This window comes from Arachis duranensis, chromosome 3 (genome assembly GCF_000817695.3).
Source record: "Arachis duranensis cultivar V14167 chromosome 3, aradu.V14167.gnm2.J7QH, whole genome shotgun sequence".
NCBI classification, from domain to species: Eukaryota; Viridiplantae; Streptophyta; class Magnoliopsida; order Fabales; family Fabaceae; genus Arachis; species Arachis duranensis.
Window position 1 is genome coordinate 117,917,331 of NC_029774.3, and position 25,792 is coordinate 117,943,122.

The following is a 25,792-nucleotide window of genomic DNA, read 5'->3' on the forward strand; positions in this document are numbered from 1 at the left end:
ATACGAAGAAGGAAGAACAAAATTTTGAAATTGCAAGATGACAATGGTGAGTGGATGGAAGACAAAGAGGTGATAGCGCTACATGCCATAAACTTATTCAAAAGGTTGTATAAAGAAAATGAGGTATGCCCACACTCCTTGAATATCTCTCATTCTTATCTTCCTATTACTGAAGAGATTAGAAGCAGCATAGATTTGCCCTCAAATAGAAAAGAAATAAAGAATACTTTTTTTCAAATTGGATCGCTTAAAGCACTAGGAGAGGATGGGTTTCCAGCGAGTTTTTATAAAGATAATTGGAATTGTGTTTGTCCCAATGTGTACTCCATGATTGATATATGTTGGAGTGAACCAAGCTGTATAAAGGAGATGAATAACACTCTTATCACCCTTATTCCTAAACAGTCTACCCCTGAGTTTATCACTCAATTTAGGCCTATATCCCTCTGCAACGTAACCTATAAAGGGCTATCTAAGATAGTGATGGATAGAATCAAGCTAAGTCTTAAAGACAGAATTGCTCCACAGCAGTCGAGTTTCGTACCAGGGAGAAAAATACATGATAATATTCTAATTGCAAAAGAGATAATGCATATTATGCGAAAAATGAAAGGGAGGAAAGGATTCATGGCAATCAAATTTGATTTTGAAAAAGCTTACGATAGAGTGAGGTGTCCTTCCTTAATGAATGTCTTGCTGAATTTGGAGTAACCAATAAACTAAGAGAATTAATTATGAATTGTATTACTTCGGTCTCTTATAAGTTACTCTGGAATGGAGGAAAATCGAAAATTTTTACCCCATCGCGGGGGTTAAGGCAAGGGGACCCGGCATCACCCTATCTTTTTGTGATTGTGATGGATAAATTATCCCAGATTATTGAGGAGTATGCTGAGAAAAATTTGTGGAAACCTATCACAGTGGGAAGAAAGGGACTAGCCATCTCACACCTCTTATTTGCGGATGACTTATTAGTATTCTCAGAAGCGAGTGTGGAGTAAATCCAGCTAGTAATGGAAGTCATAAAGAAATTTTGTGAAGTATCGGGGTTGAAAGTTAATACCCCAGAAGATAGCCATTGTTTTCTCCAATAATGTAAAGGAAGAAGATAGAGAGACAATAAAAAGAGTCTGCCAGTTTCAGCATAATCAGAGTTTGGGCAAATATTTAGGTTCTCTGATTACCAACGAAAAAAGAGGCAAGGAGAAATTTAAGCATGTGTTGCAGCGAGTGCAAGAAAAATTAAAAGGTTAGAAAAGCCAATGCTTATCCCTTGCAGGGAGAGTTACACTTGCAAAAACGGTGTTAAACCCTATAGCTTATTATGATATGCAACATGCCAAGCTACCCAAAGGAATTTGTAATGAAGTAGAGAAGGCAATCAGAAGCTTTGTTTGGAGAGACAACAATTCGCAAAAGAGAGTACATAAGATTGGGTGGAGTACGTTGTGCAAACCAAAACAACAAGGTGAATTAGAGTTCCGTAAGCTACAAGAGAAGAACGAGGCCTTCTTGATGAAGATTGTTTGGAGGTTATTTACGGAACAGGGAGCATTATGGACTCAAGTTGTTACCCATGACATGATGGGTTTGATTGAGGAGCTAAAGACCATGTATTGCGTGACTGTCCAAGCACATCCAGACTTTGGGCCAAAATCATACACCCGAGTGTGATAGCTCCCTTTTTCACTATGCCTATTAAGACATGGTTAGTCTTTAAATATGCAATGAACTAGGGAATAACCAGCAATTCAAATGGTTAGATTTATTCATGATTACCTGCTATTGGCTCTAGAAGTGGCGGAATCAGGAAGTCCATGATAAAGGTGCCAAACCTGCGAATCAAGTTTCGTTCATAAATAATAGAACTATAGAATATAAAAAAGCATTTATAAAACGCAGTCTCTTCAGCGAAAATAAAGAGCCAATCAAAAGAAACTCATCATAGAAACCACCACAACAAGGGTGGGTCAAAATTAACATCGATAACACTTCACAGGAATGGACAAGCAAAGTGGTTTGCGGTGGACTATTGAAATCGAGTGAGGGAGAATGGATTGGAGGCTTTCGTGCAAATTTGGGAATGTCCAATGCAGTTCAAGCGGAGCTTCAAGGGATTCTACATGGTCTGAGAATGACTGCTGACTTGGAAATGCAAAGAGTGATTGTTAAAGTTGATGTAATGGAGGTTTATGAGATGTTAAAAAACCACACTAAAATAATCACTTGTCATAGTCAAGTTCTAAGAGAAATCCTAAATTTGATTAAAAGATCATGGAAGATCTCCTTCAATCACTTGGGAAGAGAAACAAATAAATGTGTCCATTGGTTAGCTCAAACTAGCGTTAAGTATAAGGAAGACTTTTGCTTCTTAGATTCTTCACTTTTGAACTTTTTCGGTTAGTAAGTGATGATGCTAACAGGATCACCTTGCCCCAGAAGCATTGAGTAATATACTTGTTTTTGTTCTCTTGGGCTTAGGCCCCATCACCATAAAATAAACTTTATGGCATCAACCCGATACTCAAGTAAATATACATTTTTTTGTTTCTATGTATTAGTGGGCTATTCAGTTAACTACCATATAATGGAAAAGAATAAAAATGAAAACAAAAAAATTAAAAAAATGAATTCTCTAGAGTGTGGGTAGGGCCATTGAATTTCATTACAATTGCAAGTATTCTCCATGGAGGACTGGAGGTCCGTGGTTGTTTAGGAGACACATGAATGAACAAGATCATGAGCTTCAACAATATTCTTAGAACCACACCTCTCTCTCTTTCTTCTTCCAACACCAAACCAATTATCTCCCACCTCCTTCATTCTCCTCCCACCTCTCTCTTCAGACTTCTCCCATCCAAAACCGTTACTCCTGCCGTTTCATTTCACCAGCAACAGAGGCGCCGTTTGCGTGGTGGGGTTGTTGCCATGGCTTCACATGCGCCTGGGTCGGTCCAGAAATCCGAAGAAGAGTGGCGCGCCATTCTCTCCCCTGAACAGTTTCGGATCCTCAGGCAAAAGGGCACCGAGTATGACTTTCTTTCTCTCTACCCACTTCGCTGTGTTTGATGTTTTGTCTGTATGAAAATTTGTGTTAAAAAGCTTAGTTTATGTTAGAATTTTTACCTGAGTTGGTAGATATAGAAGTTTCAAATTTAATGGACGGTTTTGGAGTAGTAATGATGATTTTTTTTTTTTTGGTGACTTGAGTAGTAATGATGAATGTTCTTCATTTTGAGCTGTGACAATAGGAGTCAGGAAATGTTTTTTTTTTTATTTTTTTTCTCAATGCTATGTTGTTATGACCCGTGTACTACGGTAAACACAATTGAGTAAAAAAATCTTTTATCTTCAGAACTTGATGCCAGATTTTCAGTTAGTTCTGTGTTTTATATATGGAGGATGTAAGTGTGCCTTAACTGATGGTGACAAATAAGTCTGTTCTTGTTCTTTCACGATTTAACCTGAAATTTAGACTAAATGCTTTTACTTGAGTTAATAACAGGAGGTGTATGATAATTGATATCTAACCATGCCAACTGGTGTTGATTTCTTTGCATAAATTCATCAAAATTGTTGTCAATTTTATCTTTTCTTCGTTTATCCAGCAATGGATTTTTTTTCTGTATTTTTTTAAATAAAATTAACAGTCACCTATTAACTCTCTTACTTATTGCTTCATTGCATATACGGAGCATTATAGCCTTTATTATCAGTATGAAAAACTTGAATAATCTTAAAGCAGAAGCAGCTCATGAAGAAGATGGGGATTATTTGGGTATTATTGCCTAATTAAGGGATACATTGAAATTAAACTATTCTCAAGACAAAGGTATGCTGATTAGGTTGTTTGATCACAGCAGCTAGTCGAAGTATTCCTTAATATGTTAATGATCATCCTAAAAGACGTAGTGTGTCCTATACAAATATTTTTGAATTCTGATAACAGATACTGAGAAAAACAGATGGGTAAAGAAATGATTCATAGAAGGTTCAGTTCATAATAAACCAGAATGAACAATTAATTATGATATCTTAGAATACTCAAGATGGGGATTTGCTTTCGTGCTGACAAGAAAATATTGTTTGCATTTTCCAGGTATCCTGGAACAGGAGAATATGACAAGTTCTTTGGCGAGGGAGTGTACAACTGCGCAGGTTGCGGGACTCCTCTCTACAAATCCACTACAAAATTCAATTCTGGTTGCGGCTGGCCAGCTTTCTTTGAGGGCCTTCCTGGAGCCATAAACCGCACTGTGAGTTTACTTTGTTCTTATGTTGACTTGTCTGCACCACTTTGTACTAGATGTTACTATTAAAACTCCATCGGCAATGTGAGTTATAATCAAAAGTTGATAAAAATGTATTGTGTCACCAGCCGGATCCTGATGGAAGGAGGATTGAAATAACATGCGCTGCTTGTGGAGGACATCTAGGTCACATCTTTAAAGGCGAAGGATTTCCAACACCCACCGACGAACGCCATTGTGTCAACAGCATTTCACTGAAGTTTGTGCCTGCTAATTCTTAGTCTTTGTAATGAACTCTACTATGTGGAATTATGGATATGCTGGAATAATTATGTCACTGAAATGAAGACGGATAATGGAGTGGTAACCTGTGTTTCCCATGCTGTAATGGTACTGGATTCTTGTATTGCTATTATGTGATTGTAGTATGGATCCTGAGTTTATGTTCAATATAAGAAAGTTCTGATGCTAAGACTAAGAATGTTGTAATATTGTGCTGTATGAATTGTGTGTATGGAATTGCTATCCATCAGTGACAAATGAAGGAACATGCATCTCGTTAGTCTTCTAGCAAAAAGAAAGAAGACAAAATACCAATTACATCCTATCTTTCACTGTTCGTTTTACACACAGTCCAGCAATCACATCCGTATTTTTAATATGACTATTCACGCGATTAATGTAAAAGGTAATTATTTTTATTGATACGAGACAAAATGTTATTGTGGTCCAAAAATTATAAAGATTATTAAAATTACTTTTTTAACAAATAGGAACATTTGCCACGTGGAGGCTGGAGATTGAGTATGTGGGCTGAGAAAAATCTGAGCATTTATTGTGAACCACGAATGGGACGGCAGTTGAATATTAGTTGTGGTGGTCATCTGTTGCGCTGCACACACACGCATTCTCACTCGCACTTTAATCCAAAATCCAAAATCCAAATTACTTTCCCCTTTCTTACGTGTACGTGCTCACTTATCCACCTCTATTTTTTTTTTTTTTATTTCATTTTATGTTGTTTTCCTCTCAACTTCTATCTGGGTGTCTGTGACCAGAATATCAAACAAATAACGCAAATGCGCTTCTCCAAGTTGTGTTCTTTTGCTTCTTCGTAACCAACCACCGCTATGTTGGAATCTCTAGCTTATTGCCAAAGCTTTAAGGTAACGTTCTTACATTTCTTCACTTGGATTGTGCTTTTTGGAAATCAAGAAGAGAAATGGCAATTCAACATGTTTAAACTTGCATTGAGGGAATCACTATATAGTGTTTCTTCAATTGCTCTGTTGATTTCACTGTTTTACTCGAAAAACAAACTATACATTATGCTAAGCTGGAAGTGTCATCTTATTGTATAATCTGATTTAAAGAGTTTTCTTGCAGGGATATGACCTTACTAAGCAGAAGAGTCCAGGATGTTCTCATGGTCTTTCACGCATATGTAGAAGTTCTGTGTTCATGTTTTATTCAGTCAGCAAGCAAGTCACGCCGCAACCACGCTGTGCTAGTCATGGGATAGTTAACAGGAGTTCTTTCTCAGAAGGTTTCTTTAACAGCAAGCCTCTCTCTGTACCATTGTTTTCCGGAAGTAAAGGATTCTATTCATTTAAGTATAGTCCATCGCTTTGGCAAAGACTGCAGACAAATGTAGCATATGATGTTGCTGGTGCTGTTGAAGTCATCAACGATTTAGGATTGGATACTCTTACTTTCTTGGCTGTGACTGTCTTAATTGTACCCACACTCAAATCAGTTAAAACCAGTCCTGTAAGAAATACTTGATATTTTATCTTTTCGGTAATATATTGTGCTCTTCAAAATTATGATTAACTTCATATCTCAATAAGCAAAGTCATTATCACATAACCCTCCTCTGTGTTGGTGGTTATCAGATGACATTCTGTTCATGTATCAATATGATTCTCATCAGCTATCAGTATCATATCATATCAATTGTCATTTGAAGTGAGCTTTAATGTAATATGAAGTTGTGATTAACATTCTATGCCTTGAAATTTTCTAACTTGTAGAATAGTTAAATTTGAAACTGATGGATGTAATTCAGACACTTGTTTAGATTTATTTTGAATAAGGAAAATAAGTTATTCTAAAGCTATTTAAAATTTTTAAAGATGCTTGTATAAATTCACATGCATATAAGTGTGGAATTATTTTTATCCATTTGACTGTCCTGTATTCATAATTGAAAGAAATTCAATGATTGTCATTTGCAGATACTTGGTTTCTTCTTTGCTGGGGTGGTACTCAATCAGTTTGGTTTAATTAGAAACCTTACAGATGTTAAAATTTTGTCTGAATGGGGGATTCTTTTCTTGGTAAGATAAATCTCAGCAAAGGTGCCGTTCCTGCTACTCTTTTTGTTGTCGTCGCTATTGCTATCATTTTGCAATTCTTTTGAACTCTGAAATATGCACTATAATTTAGCATGTTATCAGTCTGACATATGCTAGTTTTGTTTCAGCTATTTGAGATGGGTTTAGAGCTTTCACTTGCACGTCTTAAAGCTCTTGCAAAATATGCCTTTGGGATGGGATTGGCTCAGGTATGATTGTCTATGATCCAAATGGGAATCAAAAGAAAATATCTTAATCTTTATTTTTAAAATTATAACTGAAACAAGCATGATGCCTTTTGCTATTTATTTATTTGTTTACTTATGCATTATTTACAATTGTTTGTAAAGAAAGTGTTATTTTTTCTTAACATTTATGAAATTATGTTTTGGCCTTCTTTTACTTATTCTAATTATTTACACACTTTTGAAGGTTGTACTATGTACTTTAGCATTTACTGCTTTTGAACTTCCACCAAATGGAGCTGTTGGAACGAAAATTTTGGAATTCCTTTTCCACTCAAGGCCTGATCTAGTGAGAATTCTGTCTATAACTATTTATCTTTTTCTGCTTATTTACTTCAGTTATCATAATTTTGTAAATAATGCAATTGTGGGCGTCAATTTTACCTTATCCTTTATTCTAAGTTATAGTTTTGGCACAATGTTAAGTGAATCTGTGCTTTGTCCATTCATCAATCCTCAAGGATGCATATTATGGGAGAGATTCAGTTTAAAAACCATTTTATGAACCTATACCTGACTGCTTAAGCATTAGGATTTTTTTGTTAGCAAAGAATAATGTAGAATTGAGTTACTAGAGTAGCCTGTCATTTTATTTTATTAATTTATAGTGGAGATCATATCCATAGGTGAACATCAGAAGCATTGATGAAGCTGTAGTGATTGGTGCTGCTCTTTCTTTATCATCATCTGCTTTTGTTCTTCAGGTATTTGTGATTTTGATTAATTTCACCACATTGTTTTGACAAAATGTGTGTTGTTTGTAACTCTCATTATGGATAATGTAGCTTATCAAATATATATATGTGTTTATGTAGCTCCTTGCTGAGAAAGGTGAGCTTCCCACAAGATTTGGTTCGGCAACTCTGGGAATACTTCTTTTGCAGGTTCTTGTCTTTACACTTTGTTTGACTTGCACTGTCTTCATCTTCCAAATATGAAGTTATTGATATCCAAAAATAATGTGGTCATAAGAAATATTTGATGTATATTAGCTATCCTGTTATATCTGCTGATAGACCATAGAAGATCGACAAGAATGTATCAGTAAAGAAAAGTTCTGATGTAACTAACCTTGTCTTCTTTTCTGCTTGATATCTCCAGGACTTAGCTGTTGTTCCTCTTTTAGTCATTCTTCCAATACTAGAGACCCAGGTGAGGTGTACACTGTAAACAAAATCTATCTGTTATGCATAGGTTGGGTTGTTCATACTATGCTTTGTTTTTTTTTTTTTTCTAAATTCAAGAATATGTCTGAGGAAAGTCTTTGGCCCATGCTTGCTCAAGAAAGTTTAAAGGCATTAGGTGGATTGGGTCTGCTTTCTCTTGGGGCAAAGTACATTCTCAGAAGAGTTTTCGAGGTCTGTATGGAAGATATACTTAAGGCATCTTATCCAAAATAAAAATTGTGCCCAGACTATTTTTTTATGCGCTCTTATCCTAAACTGTTGGTTAATTCAGGTTGTTGCCGATTCAAGGAGCTCAGAGGCTTTTGTTGCTCTTTGCTTGCTGACCGTTGCTGGGATTTCACTAGGCACACAGAATTTGGGCTTCAGTGATACGGTCCGCTACTTTACAATTTATAGCATCTTACTTTTCAGTTGATTCACTTCATTGTGTGATATGGAGAGCCATAAAATTTTGATATCTGCTTGATAATTGTATGCAATGTCATAATGCAGCTTGGAGCATTTTTGGCTGGAGCAATCTTAGCTGAGACAAATTTCAGAACCCAGATTGAAGCAGATATAAGACCATTTAGAGGCTTGCTTCTTGGGTTATTTTTCGTAACTACGGGAACTTCAATTGACATGCAGGTTCTATAATTATTTGTGCTACACGTGCCATAATTTTTTTGTAGTTTAGAAAGGAGTATTTGTTACGTGGACTTTCGTATCTAGGCATGCATGAAAGCTTTAGTTATCTGGTTCATCGAACTTATATTATTGTGGATTTTAATAAATTTTGTTTCTATAAAACATCCTTTTTTTTTGTTTAAAAAACTGGTTTATTTAAAATGGTTTTGTTTAGTTTCAGTTCAGTTTGGTTAAACTGGATTTTTTTAACTCCTCTATTCATTAGACAAAAATTTCATCACCTATGATTTTACATTCTAATGAACCACAACATAATGAAAGTTTGCTCTTGATATACCTGAGTAATTCCCTAGGGTTTCTCTAAGAGAGGATACACATTTATTATCACACCCACACACCCTAATCTATAATCTTAGTAGTTTAACTGTTTACATACAACTAGATCCATGAAATTATGATATATAATTAATTATGGTTTTGTTAGATTTATGAATTTAGGCGCTTATATTCTTTATAACTTTGTATTATTAAATGTTCCCCTGTGAAATTACAAATGGAAGTCTGTTTTTCCATGTATATTTATCATGGTTTTTCTTTTGTTGCAGCTCCTTTTTCGAGAGTGGCCAAATGTACTTTCACTGTTGGCAGGTTTAATTACTATCAAGACACTGATCATAACGGCGATTGGTCCTCGTGTCGGACTTACTTTACAAGAAAGTGTGAGAATAGGGTTGTTGCTCTCCCAAGGAGGCGAATTTGGATTTGTAGTTTTCTCTTTAGCAAATAGGTAACTGATTATTTAACCTATTGCAATGGTTCTATTTGAGTGAGAAAATAAGTTCGTCTTTAATAATAAAATGTATGGCTTCTTGCAAGCAGGCTTGGGGTGCTTCCGCTTGAGCTTAACAAGCTGCTCATAATTGTTGTTGTATTGTCAATGGCATTAACCCCATTTCTGAATGAGGCTGGAAGAAGGGCTGCTAGTTTTATTGAAGAAAAATCTAATACTGAGAATGTATGCATTTCTCATAAGATTTATAATTTTTGTAGTTATGTGCACATCCACAATATGCATGCATGTAAGGATTGTTAAGTTGTGGATTACAAATGCTTTTAAAATAAAATGTAACATATAAGAATTATAAAATATTGTGTTTTCTTTTACTAAAGAAACAAAATTATATATCTTCCATAAGAAAATATGTTGAAGAAAATTCACGTATTGTCTTAGAAGCCTAATAATGCGGACCAGGTCCTTTTCATAAAAATTTTATGCTCTGATGATTTCATGCATCAACGACATTATAAAAGGACACTATATAAGAGATTTTGAGATATAAATAATAAATTATAACTTTCTTAAAGATATATAAGTGGAAGTTTTATGTCATTTGATTTCATATCAAGTTCTACTGTACACTGGCTGAGTACTAAGTTACTTGCAGAAAGCTTCTGAGAAGGTTAACTACAATGTCAGTGAACCTGTTGTTATCCTTGGATTTGGACAAATGGGTCAGGTAGGTCAATCAATATATTGCAACAACCTGTCATTTATATTGATATTGCTCATATCTAAACTCTCTCCCTTTGCTCCTGATATAAAGGTCCTTGCGAATTTCCTGGGCAGTCCATTTGCTTCAGGAGTAGACAGTGTTTCAGTAGGATGGCCTTATGTGGTTTTTGATCTTAACCCGACAGTAGTAAAGGTCAGTGTATTTTAAGAACTGGGCATGGCATTGTCTACCAGTATATGCATGTTTTTTCTTTTTTTTTTCCTTCTCCTTTTTCTGAGGAGCTGTTTTAAAATTTTAGTAGATTTCTGGTGTTTTGGATATTTTTGGTTTGGCCATGGGGAATTGCATTTTGGCCTGGGAAATTCCTTCTTCTTACTTGAGGCATGTAACATAATAACAAGTTTCTCTATATGTAAAATTTTTCAGTTTATATCTGCACCCAGTGGCAGTTGTCTTTTAAAAGAGAATCAGAGTAATGCAATTCCAATCAATGGCTGATTAATCATTTAGAATCTCTATGATTTTAACATTTTCTTTTCTTTTCTTTTGTTCTATTGAGAGAATGAAAGCATTCTTGCTTTTTCTTACGCTTCATATTGGAATCTCTCTTATCCACCATTTGTTTAATTTGTTCTTCTATCGTCAACCATTGAGCAGGAAGCTCAGAAACTTGGTTTTCCTATTCTTTATGGAGACGGATCACGTCCAGCTGTTCTTCAATCTGCTGGTATCTCTTCTCCTAAAGCTATCATGATTATGTACACTGGCAAGAAGAGGACAATTGAAGCTGTTCAAAGGTTGCGATTGTCTTTTCCCGCGGTAATAATATACTTTCCATTCCTAACCCCACTGCAAGCCCAGTCTCGTATCTCACTGTGTTATGCGGCAAAGCATGCATATGCATAAGAGAAAGATATTCATGAGTTTCTGTAGCAAGCAGAAGCTATGAATTGAATACCTTTGTTTTATTTTGTTTACAAAGAGTGGTGATGAACCCCAGTATTTATCTTATGATTATGAAGAATAGATAAGATCACTTTATGTCTAATTGGAAATCTCTTGCATACAGCATACCCTCTCTGTTACACACACTATCTTATGATAGACCCCAATATTTTGTTCTCATCTCACTTTTGTATAATTGGTAATTCCTTACTGTATGATGAAATTCCTCAGATTCCAATATATGCAAGAGCTCAAGATCTCAAGCATCTTTTAGATTTGAAGAAAGCTGGTGCAACAGATGCCATTATGGAAAATGCAGAGGTACTGACAAAATTTCTATCTTCTCCTTATGGTTGGAGCTTTTAATGGCTACTGGTTAGTAATTTAGTGGAAACTGCAGCTAAATCGAATTCATTCTTGCAGACTAGCTTACAGCTGGGTTCCAAGCTTCTAAAAGGCCTTGGTGTGATGTCTGATGATGTAGTATTCCTAAGCCAGCTTATTAGGGATTCCATGGAGCTACAAGCTCAAGAAGCAGTTGGTTTATCCGATCGAGACCTAGATATTATGAAACCGCTACAGGTACTTCAAAATCAACGAAACATTAATTGTAGCTACATAAGATTCAATAAATGCTCGGTGATCAGCTTCATGGTTACGGTGTTGTGACACAGCCTTAGATTGTTCTGATGTTTCTTTTAAATGTTTGGGCAAAGCAAGTGGTGGGAGGATTCATAAATTGTTGCATGTCTTTGATTAGGTAGCTCATGACATGAAAATTTTCATTTCTTGATCAACTTTCAAGGAAATTGAAGTTTTCTGTGATACTATATTTCATGTGACTTTCGCTCCATTCACCATTCTCCTTGTGTAAATATGATCTTCCTTATTTTAATATCTAGTATGAATCTGTTATATTGTGCTATAACAAACTGGTGTGTACATTGTAAGGTGAGAGTTTCTGACTTGATGGAGGCACGCGTACCAACAGCTTCACCGGAACATGAACCATCAGAAATGCACCTGAAAGATCAAGCTTCATTGGGTACAATTCAAGATGAAGTGGTTGCTGAAGAACAAGATTATGAGCTAAGACAAGCTGTGAATTCACAAGGAAATGGTGCTCTAAATGGGAAACAAGGCACTGAAGATCAAATCTCAATGGTTGGTTCAAAAGATGCAATGGTGGACACATCATCAATCCCTTCCCACAATGCCATGGAGGAACCCTAACAATGTTATGTTAGGTGACCTTCCCTTCCCATTAATTTTGCTCCTTTAAGGCTCTAACCATATAACTTACTGAAATATTTCAGCAAGTTGTCATTTTTATAATTTTACTGCAGAGCTAACAATTTATGTATAGGAAACTTATCATTTCAACAAAGCTTTTAGAACATTATTCCAAAAGAGATGCTCAATTTAATTCTTTGGTAAGAGCAAAGTGTATATAATATAGTAACATAACACCATGCAAATTATATCCCTCTCCTTCACTAAGGTACACAGTCTTGTATGTTATTGGCCACCTAGTAATCTATGTATATAGATACCGAGTTTAGCGCAACATATTTTTATGTTTACCATGCATTAAAACTAGATATGTTTTAAAAAAAATAAGAAAAAAAGAAGAGATAAAAATGCTTAAGACCCACAGGTGTGCATTTTATGTTTTAATTGGTTTTGTCAAAGTCGCCAATGGAGAATTAATTTTTCATTTAACTATGTTTTTCTCAAAAGTAAATTGCCATGGGAGATTTTACTTGAAATTCGTCCAGTATGTTAAACAAGAAATTCACTTAAACATGTTAATTTTAAATCATGGTCATTGGTTGATAAAGTAGAGTCTAACATATCTGATTAATAGAAAAAAAATTATGCTTAATAAGATCAAGTAAAATGTTCAGAGAATAAACATTTGAAGTAAAAGTAAAACTATGATTTTGACCCTATAATTACATCTTTACTTTGACATCACTTCAAAGTTCAATCGTTATCTTCAATCCACGTCAACTTCTTCTTTAATTATTGTCATTGTAATCTAATTATTATATTATTAATTAATTATTAAATTATTATAAGAACATTATTATGTTTAGTGTCAATTTCATGGGACCCGTTCATGACATTACTAGTTAAGTTACAATTCTAATCTTACCATCATATGACATCGCCATTATTGTCAATAATTCGAACTTTTTCTTTCTTCAAATAGAAGAACTACACGTGAATTTCTTTACATAAGAAGAATAACAAGCTTAAACAGCGACAGATTCTGTTTTCTCACAATTAAAATCTCTCGTGAAAAATAAATCTATAGAGAAATATTAAAATAACAAGCCACAGTATAAACTCCAAATTGAAAAATATGTGCAATTTAAGTTTTTAATGCATTTACTATATTTATTAAAAGAAAAACAATTAAAAAATTTATTCATAATAACATTAATACGTGATCTTAGAATATATAATAGATAGATAAATCCAAAAGATAGGAGATAGTGTTGGGAAGAAAAATGTGGTACTAAGTTGTAAGAAGATTGAATTGAGAAAGAGTGAAAATAAGTCAGATTGAAAAACAGAAAAAGTGATGATGCGTAAGATAAGGAATTAGAAAAGCATAAGAAACAGATAAATTTAGTTGTCACCCAATAAAATCTACACTGATTGGAAGAAGCACAAACAGAGAGCATAATCAGCTGAGTAACAAGGACATAAATAAACAAATAACTAATCCTAACGAACTATATTAAAAAAATAAATAAATAAAACAATAAATAAAAGGATTTCTTCAAATTCCTATTTATCAGCAAATTCTGTTAATAAATACACAAGCCCAAAATTCAAAAAGCAGCATAATCATTGAATCAGTTCATCCCAATCACATTGTTTGATGAAACCAGAAAGTGAAGGAATTAAAGAAGAAGAAGAAGAACAGAGCTCAGAGAAACAAGGCCTCTTTCTTTCAAATTTTTAATTATTTTTGTCTATTTTTAACAAAAAAAAAAAGAGGGTCACTGTCAAAAGTATGTATTATTAAATCTGATAATAATATGATGGCGTCACATGAACATGAAGCAAAGGCTGAACCTCCACCTTCTTCTTCTTCTTCTTCTTCTAACACTGCTGAGGCCAAAACGGAGACAAGGCCTTCCGTGGAAACAGACATGTCAACAAATTCGACCACCATTCCTTCAACTTCATGGTTGACACCAAAGATGTAATTTTTTTTTTCTTTTCAACCCTCTCACTTGCTTTTGCTTCATAGATCTGAGCTGAAAAAGAAAAGTGTGCTTCTGGGGCAAAAGTTGGGTTCTTTTTGCAATTTTGAATTTGGGTATGTGTTGGATTTGGAGGACGGGTAGCAAGTCTGAGTCTTTTATTTAATTTTCGTGGGAATAATTTTTTTTATTATTTTTGTTTTTTGGTTTAGCATAATACGTTGTGTGCTTGGAAGTACATCTTATTTGATCAATTGTGGATGTAGATTAAGTTGAAACTTGACAATTCAATGGGTTTTTGTGCACTTGGAAATTCTGAATATATTTTGCACTGTTCTATTCTGCAGGTTACTTGCTATGTTTTGTGTTATGAGTTTGATAAACTATTTGGATCGAGGAGCAATAGCAAGCAATGGTGTTAATGGAAGCAGAGGAACTTGCACCAATGGTACCTGCTCTTCTGGAACTGGAATACAGTATGATATGCTTCTCTTAGCTCTTTTATTTCTAAGAGTGTGTCTTCAAAGGATATGTTTTTTAATGCATGACTAAGAAAACCCAATTTATGAATGTTTCATGCCCTCCTCCTGTTTCAAGGCGAGAATAGAGGATTTCGTCAAGGATTCATATTGCGTTGGTTGCCTCTATATGGTTGACCTTGAATAACTGAAAAGAAATTGGATTATTTTTTCGATTGAAATAGGCAAAAATCACTATTGCAAGATTAAGTTTAGTTACTAAGATAAAAGTGAGACAGGAATTGAGATCATGGTGCAAAACCTTTTTTTTTTCCAAGCCATTACCTTTAGTAATGCAATTTGTTCAATATGAAGTACCAAAATTTCAGGACTTAATTTTCTAATGTCGAACCTTGCATGTATAGAGGGGATTTCAACTTGAGCAATTTCGAGGATGGAGTTTTATCATCAACTTTTATGGTAGGACTACTCGTAGCCTCTCCAATATTTGCATCTCTAGCAAAAAGGTAATTTGTTTTATTGTTTTGGAAATAGTTTTCTCCATATTGTTGCATAGTTGTTAAAGCTTAATATGCTGGTTTATATAATATATGCATTATTATAGTTTTAGCACAGAAGCTTTAAATATTTTTTGTTCATTGTTCTTGTATTTTATACATCTTAAACTAATTTTTACTTAGTTGGGATATTTTGTTCAGCTTTATTTAGCCTAATAATATCTTCAGAAATTTCATTTTTATGAATGAAAATTCTGAAAGCTGAACAACTGACCAAACTTTAAAAATCCTTTCAATATACTATATTGAAATCCAAGTTGTCCTTTATTTATAAACAAAGCTATTGCACTCATTAAAGCCTATCAATTCTTATGATTGTTCCCCATGAAAGTGAAATTTAACCATTTCAGTCATGTACATGCACATATCATTATGATATTTGTAATCGTGCTATCACTTTGTAAATATGAAACCTTACATAATTATTATATTTTGTAGTGTGAATCCATTTAGACTTATTGGAGTTGGATTGTCAATTTGGACTATTGCTGCCATAGGATGTGGTTTTTCTTTTAATTTCTGGTCCATTGCAGTCTGTCGCATGTAAGTGCTTCTTCTATTGTCTTAAGTTCTTATAATAGTAGTAATTGTAAGATGTCTTTTTTGTTCCCTTATGCTTTAGTTATTCTCTATAGGTTGGTTGGTGTTGGTGAAGCTTCATTTATAAGTCTTGCAGCACCTTTCATTGATGACAGTGCCCCACCTGCTCAGGTTTGTCTTTTCTCTTGGATTAATCTGATGACTGATGTTCTCAGACTGGGAATAACTCCATTGTCCATTATGCTCATATATCCTGATATATTTCTAGTTATTGAACTGTGAACCAATACTTCTGGATGATTTTGAGTCAATTGAATGACCATCAACAATTCTGCTGTAAATGTATCATGTACATTATTCAATGGGTCATAAATACCTGGTAAATGTAATGCTATTTTCATCTTGTCAATTGCATGTTAGGCTAATTTCCTGAATTCATTTCAATGGTTTATAGATATACTAATATGGAACTGAAATGAACTGACTAATGTTTTCTTCACCCTCCTTCTTGATAGTTCCCGTGTTAACTATTTTATTTCTGGAGAAATCTTTTCTTATACTGGTTTTGTGTATCAGAAAACAAGGTGGCTTGCAATATTTTACATGTGTATACCAGCAGGATATGCAATTGGGTATGTCTATGGTGGTTTGGTAAGTTTCCTTTGGTTTTGATACCAGTAATAAATACTAGTAGAAACAGATGATGAGGGAGATGACTTTATATTTAGGATGGCAAACAAAATTTTCTTTCTGAATTTTGAAAAGAGAATGAAAAGTACGTTATAAAAAGTAAAAGGAAGTAAAATGTTAGGCTTGTAGATAAATAAAAACTTGGATGACAAATGAACTCCTTTCTCTGTAGCAGTGTATTTTCTTGCCCTCTTTGATTTTACCTTTGTTTATAAACAGGTTGGAAATCATTTTGGTTGGCGTTGTGCCTTTTGGGTGGAGGCTGCTTTAATGCTTCCATTTGCTATATTGGGGTTCACTTTGAAACCTTTGCAAATGAAAGGTGCATGTTTGTCTTGCATTGATATTATGTCATTTTCTAATGTAATTAACATCTCTGAAGTTCTGAACTCTACTTGTTGATACAGGTATGGCTCCGGGTGGTTCAACAAAGGTGCTGGCCGCTGACACAGTTGTGCCAGGAGTTCAAGGTACCATTATGTTTTGGAGTAGTGCTATATGAGATAACATTAATGCATTTTCTAATAGTATATTTCAGTTCATATAGTACCATTCCTCTAACTTAAGATTAAAGACAATGTTCTGTCCACAGAGCAGACCTAGTAGAAGTGGTACACACCTATTATTTTTCAATAAAAATTTAGGTTTCTGTTCTCTTGGCTTGCTTCAATTTTCCATAAACCATTTCCTTCATGTGATGGTTAGATGTGGAGGCTTCAAATAGCAAAGATGAGTCGGTGTCCTCGAGTGCAGAGGTTGGAGATAAAATCTCACATGAACCTTCCAAGTGAGAACAATACACTTATTCTCCATTTATAAAGTTGTTTCTTTAATGTAAATTAATGATTAATTGGCTCCTATAGTGGCCATTGATTATGTATTTCAAATTACAATTGGTTGATTCTTATCTTATTTCAGGTCAAAATCTGGAACCCCCGCAATATCAGATCAGTTCTCACAATTTTTTCAAGATATGAAAGAACTTTTGCTTGATAAGATTTTTGTCGTCACTGTTCTAGGTACTTGTTCTTCTTACTGGTTTACTTATGAATCAAATTATTTCCTTAACTTTAATTAGTATTGTTGTTAAGTTCATGCAGGTTACATAGCATACAACTTTGTTATAGGTGCTTACTCATATTGGGGCCCGAAAGCTGGTTATAGCATATATCATATGGTGAGACTTCGTTTGTCTAATGACCACATGTATGTTTACGATTTTATTGACACGGTTGCTTCTTTCTACAATTCTACTATGAATTTTAACTTGCATAAATAAGATATAGATTGTGTTATTTTAAGATAATACACAGCTTAAACCATACTATTATTGGTATGATTATTGTTAAACTAAGGACATTTTACCTTGGCAGACTAATGCAGATATGATCTTTGGAGGAATCACAGTTGTATGTGGAATATTGGGCACATTAGCAGGAGGCTTTGCTCTTGATTTCATGACTAACTCCCTATCAAATGCATTTAAGGTTGGTGAGATTCTGGCACTTCTTCATACCTGTTTGTGGCTTGCCCTTCATACCAGAGTTCCACTTTTGTTTGCAGCTTCTCTCGCTGACAACATTGGTTGGTGGAGCATTTTGCTTTGGTGCCTTCTTATTCAGAAGCCAGTATGGCTTCCTCACGCTTTTCGCTATTGGCGAACTTCTTGTTTTTGCAACTCAGGTATTTTTCATTTCTGTGTGAGGAAAATAATATCTCTTGTGCTTTTCTGTTTAAGACTGATCATTGAAATTCATGGTGAGAACTAAGATGTTATTACATTCTCAATGATCTATTATTGCACATATTTAGGGTCCTGTGAATTATGTATGTCTCCATTGTGTCAAACCGAGCTTGAGGCCCTTATCTATGGCAATGTCCACTGTTGCCATACATATCTTCGGCGATGTACCTTCCTCGCCTCTCGTTGGAGTTCTCCAGGTTAGTCTTTTTTAGGCATTCAACAATTCTTCCTTCTTTTTCTTCTTCCCATATCAGTTATGAACATTATTCTCGTGGTTTATCTTTGCATATTTGTAATGCAGGATCGTATCAACAACTGGAGAACGACCGCATTGATTCTATCAACTATATTCTTTCCAGCAGCTGCTATATGGTTTGTAGGTCAGTCAATCTTGCCAACTTTCTCTTGATTTGCTACAAACATCTCATATTGCCAACTTGTTTGACTCATCATTACTATAAAAAGAGCAATACGTATGATTATTCTATGATCAAATCAATGATGGATGCATGTTGGCCACATGAGCATTAGCTTGTCTTGTAGGCAAAGAATACGAATTTGTGTAATAACAAAAAAAAAACCTTTGATATTGTGGCAGGAATATTTATGCATAGTGTGGATAGGTATAATGAAGATAGTGAACCTCAATCTCAGCTTCAGCCTCAACCTCAGTCTCAGCCTCAGCCATCAATGGATGAAAGGAAAAACACCACGCCGACGCCATTGCCTGAAGAGAAAACTGGAGAAACACCACTTCCGACACCATCAGTTGAAGAGAAGAGTGGAGAAACACCACTTACTACACCATCAGTAGGAGAAGAGAAAACTGGAGAAAAACCACTTCCTGAAACACCACTTCCTACACCATCAGTTGAAGAGAAAAGTGGAGAAACACCACCTCCTCCTAAACCCCAATGATGAATTTTTCTTTAACTTCATTCCTATTGAAGCACAATTTGTTTGGCACAGTGATAGTTGTAGCAAGTGTAAATAGTAATATAGCATTATTATTTTTTTGCTTCTCTTTAATAATTAATGTAAGCATGTTTTTGCTTTTCATTAGCTGAAATAAAGGAATAGCATTCTCTCCATCCAATCCATGTTAAATGACTCTATTTAGTTAAGATGGTAAATGTTGGATTTGAGTCTTAAATAATAACTAGAAAAATTACTTTTTCTATAAATAGATGATAAGATATAATTTAAAAATAAAAAATGATATATTTGATGAGATGAGAAACAAGCATGAAGTTGCCATGTACAAAAGCAAGGTGGTGGTCATCCATCACTTATCAGTGCACGTGTAAAATAAAGATCAGCACTCAGGATTGGTATGAGACCAAAACAGAGGTTGCAATGCTGTAAGTGTGTAATATCATTTGAGAAACACATTCACACAAATGAAATAGTAAAATAGTAAGATTATTCCAACGGCAGTCAACGGTTTTCCATGGTTTTAGTGGCCCCTCGGATATTTTGATAATTAGTGCCCACAGAATGAGTTTTCATACATAAAATAAAATTATAAATAACGCAACGTTGGTTTTAGCTTCATCATCATCCTTTCCATGGCACCTACCGCCGCAATGCTCTTTCTCTCGCACTACAATGCCAAATCACATACCCCACCACCGCCCTCTTCTTCTCCATCTGCATCTACTTTCAAACGCTTCAAAGATTCAGCACTTACATGGCTTCTCAACTGCAATCTCATTCCCAAAGCAGTTTCCGACAACACCACGTTTGATCAAGCACTTCAACTCTGCACCTGCTAATGTATTTCTTTAATTTCGAGTTATCATACGATAGAAGCACAATTTACATCGTAGGAATAATAATGTCCAAAAAGGGTTGTCATGTTGAAAATGTAAATACCATCAAGTTGTTACTAATGATTATCTGCTTCTGCTTAGCATGCTAATTCCTTTATACCACCATTATAATTAAATTAAAACTTAAAAAGTTTACACTAGACTTAGGTAGGAACCTTCGAAACGAGGGTTCCTCTCAAAAAATTAGCGTATGCTGCTAATTGCAGCGAACACACGGTATTCTTTAGTAAAAGGCGAAAGAATAGTTCGCTCTGTGCTCACTGCGCAGCTCCGTGGTTTAACACTCTGACAAGGGTTGCCTTATATATATCTTGATGGCTAGAAATTTGCTGGTGTTGGGCGATGCGAGACTTAACTTGTTGGTCCTTTGCGTGTTACAAGTTACAACTTACAACTTACAAGTGATGACTGAAGCACGGCAGCTGCACGGTTGCCAGTTTTTGTTGGAAACATGATACGACATAAAATGAAATATAAACTAGCAAGCTACCCTCGCATAGAGAAATAAATAGAATGATGATGTAAAAGTAAAGCTTAGTTTGAAAAATAATGATCTTTGAAGAGAAAAATGAAAATTACTGAAACTTAGTTTTGTAAAAATATTGTTAACATTTAAAAATTGATAAGTTAGCTTAATAAGATATTTGTAATTTTATTGGAATATAAAGAAGATAAAGTATATAAATTGGATATAAGTAGAATATATTATTTGTATTAATTTAGAATTTAATTTTGATGCACTATTTATACGTATATTTAATTATATAATGTCACATCAGCAAAAATAAATTCATGACCTAGTTTATTCTTTTGAAGTGAAATCTATGAAATTTGACACTCAAAAAATAATTTTTTTTGAAAAATGATATTTAATTATTGAATAATTTTGAGATATAAAAATTATGTATGCATTATTAAAGTTAGTCAAATGTAAACCGAGAAAAAATAATTTTTTTATAAACGAAAATACATGTATATACATAAGATAATAACTAAGAAATAAGTAATGTTAAAAGGTTTGTCATACATTTTTAAAAATTTCTGGGTAAACAATATTTTCTGTTTTGCCAGTGTTTTCACCATGAGCAATTAAAATTTTCAATCCTTTCTTGTTAGTGACCCTTGAAATGGCAACATATAGTTGGCTATATGTGAAAACAAGTTTTTTCAGTAGCAATCCATCCGATGTGGTCTAATGATTGTTCTTGACTTTTGTTTATGGTCATTGCATAAGTAGCATAAGAGGAAATTGTCTCCTTTGAAATCTAAATGGTAGCCTAGCATCTGATGGTGTGAGTGTCATTCTAGGAATAAAGACCTTATCGACACAATTGTCAGAATTTAATAATCTTTACTCGATAACTTTATCTCCAAGTCTTGTAATTATCAATCTAGTACCATTGCAAAACCCTGAAGAGCGATCAATATTTCTATTAAGCATGACAGGGCAACCAACCTTTAGCTTCAATTCATGATTTGAAAACCCGGAACATTTAATTGTTGCTAAAAACTCGGGTGTGTGCATGCCTTCAATTTCATTGCTACTCCCTTAGAACAAACATTTATTGGAACTAACATAAGTCTTGCATGCATTGTTGTTCAGTTTGGTCATATAATCATTCACCTCATCTACCGCATTAATTGTAGGAGCCAAAATAGCTCGACCTTTCAAGTGGCCTTCGTTATCCATGTCAGCAATGTAATTAGAATAGATTGCTTCAACGATTGCTTCCATTGGATCATTATAATAAGTGATAATGAATTCAGGAAGTATGCTAATCAAATTGTACTCGTCACTCATTCCTTCTGATATTTCATTGCCGACCTGAAGAATCCAGTCAGCAAATTGCTGCAAATCTTGTATGCCACTATCTGCAGCCATGGATTGCAGTCGCATGTTGATAGTTAGCTTTAATATTTCACAATGCTGCCATAGATATGATGAATTCAAAGACGCATTGATGATGTCTTGTCTTGTTTCCTTTGAAATCACTGGCAAGATTTGCCTAAAATCTCCACCAAAGACTATTGTTTTCCCTCTGAATGGCATCTTTGGGCTTTCATCATGTTTGAACTTCATCAAATCTTTCATTGTCTTATCCAGTGTTTCGAAACAAAATTTGCTCATCATAGGAACTTCATTCCAGATTATTAGCTTTGCTCTTACAATTAACTCTGCCAATGGGCTTCCCTGCTTGATATTGCAAGTAGAGAATTCATTTGGGGTTAATGGTATGACAAATCTAGGATGTGCAGTCCGGCCTCCAGGTAACAATAGAGAAGCAATACCGCTAGAGGCAACAGTTAAGACTATCTGTCCCTTTGATCTCAATGTTGAAGCTAAAGTTTTCCAAAGAAAAGTCTTTCCTGTACCTCCATGGTCATACAAAAAAAAAAACATACGTCCATGTTGACTTTCGGCAGCGTTCATGATCTTATCATATACTCTCATTTGCTCTCTAGTTAATTTGGACAGGCATTGAATGTGTTGCCTTTGTAATTCAACACGATCATAATTTAACTCATCAAAGATCATCTTGTTTTGTGTTCTAAGATGGTAAGTATCCCCTGATGGAAATGGCATTGTCGTATAATCCCGTAAGCTTTTGGTATTACTGTTCAAGATTTGTTCAATCTCAATCAAAGTTAGGCTCTTTAATTCCTCATCACTGAAAACCAAATCTGAAATGTTGACAAAGTAAAAACATTAGTTGCTATAATTATGAAAAACATATGGTACTTGAAAAAATTACTATGAAAACATGTAAGCCACAACTCTTTAAAGATATAAAATTTAATAGAAAAGTTTATCATTGGAGTTGTCTGCTTACCAGATCGGCCAAACATGGCTCTGTGATCATGCAAAATCCCATCACATAATAAAATGGCAGTTTCTTCCCATACAGCTTCAGGTCGCACCATTGAGTTAGACCACTATAGAGTCACAAACAATTTTTGCAAATAATGACCTGAGCCCCAATGACTTGCTTCCTTAATGGCATCAATATATTCTTTGTCGTCATTAAATAGCCCACGTGCATAGCATGCATCTCGAAATGATGAATAGATAACACCATTGTAGGTTCGAATATCTACATAGCTTGTTAGTCCCTTTACAATATTTAACAACATCCTTAAGTAATATAGCTTACCAGATGATGGTGGAACAAAAATCATCCTTCCAATGACTTGATGACTTTTCTTTGGTTCCCAAGCTCGAGGTGAAGGTTTCCAAACAAACTTTGCTAGAAACTCAGTGTATGTTAGTTGTCTAGCTTCTGCATATTTTTCGTTAGCTGCAAACCAAGCTAGAAACATGGACTCTTTTACATTGGCCTTCGCAAGAGCTTCAACTAATGATTCATTATCTGTAAATACAACAGGTTGTTGATCTGGTAAATGAAAACTCAGCCTCTCAATAGATGGATTGCTATAGTGAATGTCATAGGAAAATATCCTCCAGGCAGCTTCACAAGGAGATATGTATCGACAATCATAAAATATTTTCACTTCATCAACTTTCATACTTGAATTGTCACTGGTGGAGTTTCTGTAAAAAGAGGTTGTGACCCGATCACTACCTTTGTTTACATAATTGAACAAATACTTGATAGATCTTGATTGGTTACACCATTTCATATTAATGTGAGCACGATATTTTAGTAACAACAATCTATTATGTGGCACAATAGAGGTGGCAAACGGGCCTAAACCCGTCGCGCCGGCCCGCGTAACCCGCCAAAAAAGGCAGGCTGGGTTGGAAAATTGGGACCGCCAAATAGTAAAAGCCCGCCTAACCCGCACCGCTTAAACCGCAGGCTTCGCCAGGGCGGGGCGGGCTTCCCCGCTGGGCTTAGAATGTTTTTAGCAAGGGGTATTTTTACATTTTTTTTTACCAAAACCCAACTTTTCCCAACCCAACTTACAAGAGAATGAAGATGAAAATGGAGTATTTTGGATTATATTTATTTTGTTTTAGAGCATAGTTGTCAGAACCGAACCGGTAATCGAATCGGTCAGACTACTGGGTCACTGGGTCATTGGTTCAACCGGTGGATTACTGGTTGAACCGGTTAACCCGATCCCACATAAATAACACATATAAAATAACTAAAAACTTAAGAATTATCAGTTAAACTAATATTCTTCTGTCTCCACAGTATCAAATCTGCAACTGCAATAAACAAAGCAACGGCATTGATTCAATAACATAGATTCAAAGTCAATGATGTCAATTCACTTTCTTTTCTTTTGGCTTTCTCACTTGAAAAGCAAATGATATCACCACACCCCCATAGTCCCACTATCAAAGAGTACTCAATGAACATAAACAACACCAAATTGTGATATTGAATTAGCATTTACCACATTCAAAGTTCACAAGATCTGTCCACGAAATTCAAATTTCAACTCTCAATGACCAATCTCCTTTAGATAATTTCTGTCAAAAAGATTTGCATCACAAGCAAAATTAAAAGTTCAACAAAGGAAAGATCTAAACAAAACTAACCAGTCTTAGCTATAATGGGCTCAAAAACAAGCTTAGCTTCAGTAAGATACTCCACAAACACATCAGTTTCTTTCTTCTCCTTGTTACCATCATCAAGCAGAGTTCTAGCCTTATCAATTGTAGAATTTACCAGCTCCTTATTCGCAGGATAAAGCTTAGAAGTTAGAACCGATTAAGGCTTTCTCCATGTCATAAACATAATCTTCCAAAGTAAGTATTGAAAAAAATAAATCCACTAACTACTAAGAATAATGCACTAACTACTAAGAATAATATACAATAGCAACCAACATATATAACACTATAACAGATAATCAACAATCAACAATTTAACAACAATGGATAATCAACAAACTGAACAGAAATAAAAAGTAAATCAACAAACAAGAGAGATTAAACAGAAAAACATATGTGAAAGTATTCATGTTCTCATCTGCCATATATAACAACAATATGTTACAAAAAATTGAACAATCAACAATCTAAATTCTAACAGAAATCAAACAGAAACCAACATACATAATCAATCTACAATAATCAATTAATTCTAACTATCAGTACTAAATTATTGAAAATTAACTTCAAAAAATTAAAAAAATTAAAAATACATACTTGGACCCTGGAGGGATGGAGGGACGAGCAGAGAAGAGGGAGATCGGAGGTGGCGACTGACGACTGACGACCAGGAGGCAGTAGGCGATGAGGAGGTGACTTGAATGTTGAATCTTCGATGGACCGTGGACGTGCTTCTTGGCGGTGGTGAGTGGCACACTGCTCTGGTTGCGGTGGTGAGGTGAATGCCGCGCTGGCTGAATCTGAACGGGTCTCCGTGCTGGCGATGAGGTGGATGAAACTGAAGCAGAGTAGCAGACTCTCTATCTCTCAGCTGTCAGCTCTCATGAAGTAATGGTGCCATGGTGATCTCTCATGGCCAAACCGTTTGGGAAGGGAAAGTGGGAAACAGGGGATGGAGTGAATGAGACGGATGGAGGCTAGGGTTACACTTTCAGTAGCAGCTTTTGTTTTTTTTTTTAATTTTTATTAGAAACTACGTTGTTTCCAACGCAGAAAAAAAAAGTTCAAACCGGTCCAGG

At 34.9% G+C, this 25,792-nt stretch overlaps 4 protein-coding genes and 1 non-coding gene across 6 annotated transcripts; 3 read left to right on the forward strand and 2 right to left on the reverse strand.

Moving 5' to 3' along the window:
* The first annotated feature begins 2,660 nt into the window (after positions 1–2,660).
* Positions 2,661–4,790, forward strand: LOC107480533 (peptide methionine sulfoxide reductase B5). Its single transcript, XM_016100683.3, has 3 exons — positions 2,661–3,029; positions 4,100–4,256; positions 4,379–4,790. The coding sequence occupies exons 1-3, from the start codon at positions 2,728–2,730 to the stop codon at positions 4,529–4,531; spliced, it is 612 nt and encodes a 203-aa protein (XP_015956169.1). The 5' UTR covers positions 2,661–2,727; the 3' UTR covers positions 4,532–4,790.
* A 281-nt stretch (positions 4,791–5,071) lies between these two features.
* LOC107480532 (K(+) efflux antiporter 3, chloroplastic) lies at positions 5,072–12,708 on the forward strand. 2 transcript variants are annotated; one of them, XM_016100682.3, is made up of 20 exons: positions 5,072–5,216; positions 5,309–5,416; positions 5,637–6,020; positions 6,488–6,589; positions 6,736–6,816; positions 7,040–7,141; positions 7,479–7,556; positions 7,668–7,736; positions 7,954–8,004; positions 8,097–8,210; positions 8,311–8,412; positions 8,532–8,666; positions 9,272–9,453; positions 9,546–9,681; positions 10,112–10,183; positions 10,271–10,372; positions 10,838–10,999; positions 11,357–11,446; positions 11,549–11,707; positions 12,077–12,708. In XM_016100682.3, the coding sequence occupies exons 2-20, from the start codon at positions 5,381–5,383 to the stop codon at positions 12,356–12,358; spliced, it is 2,439 nt and encodes an 812-aa protein (XP_015956168.1). In that variant the 5' UTR covers positions 5,072–5,216; positions 5,309–5,380; the 3' UTR covers positions 12,359–12,708. The 2 variants fall into 2 exon arrangements, with proteins under 2 accessions (XP_015956168.1, XP_015956167.1); XM_016100681.3 differs by lacking the exon at positions 5,072–5,216 and having other exon boundaries at positions 5,251–5,416.
* A 1,246-nt stretch (positions 12,709–13,954) lies between these two features.
* On the forward strand, positions 13,955–19,447 carry LOC107480534 (probable sphingolipid transporter spinster homolog 2). The gene is made up of 16 exons (XM_016100684.3): positions 13,955–14,345; positions 14,694–14,822; positions 15,230–15,331; positions 15,821–15,925; positions 16,018–16,093; positions 16,499–16,573; positions 16,832–16,934; positions 17,020–17,082; positions 17,318–17,399; positions 17,531–17,631; positions 17,713–17,789; positions 17,986–18,099; positions 18,176–18,295; positions 18,425–18,553; positions 18,658–18,736; positions 18,955–19,447. Exons 1-16 carry the CDS (start codon positions 14,179–14,181, stop codon positions 19,272–19,274), a joined length of 1,842 nt encoding a protein of 613 aa, XP_015956170.1. The 5' UTR covers positions 13,955–14,178; the 3' UTR covers positions 19,275–19,447.
* Positions 19,448–20,345: 898 nt separating this feature from the next.
* On the reverse strand, positions 20,346–20,458 carry LOC127746136 (U5 spliceosomal RNA). Its single transcript, XR_008007755.1, has one exon. It is a non-coding gene; the product is annotated as a U5 spliceosomal RNA (small nuclear RNA).
* Positions 20,459–21,737: 1,279 nt separating this feature from the next.
* Positions 21,738–23,713, reverse strand: LOC107480535 (uncharacterized). The gene is made up of 2 exons (XM_052258452.1): positions 23,158–23,713; positions 21,738–22,870 (listed from the first exon to the last, which is right to left on the reverse strand). The coding sequence occupies exons 1-2, from the start codon at positions 23,711–23,713 to the stop codon at positions 21,738–21,740; spliced, it is 1,689 nt and encodes a 562-aa protein (XP_052114412.1).
* Between the last annotated feature and the right edge of the window lie 2,079 nt (positions 23,714–25,792).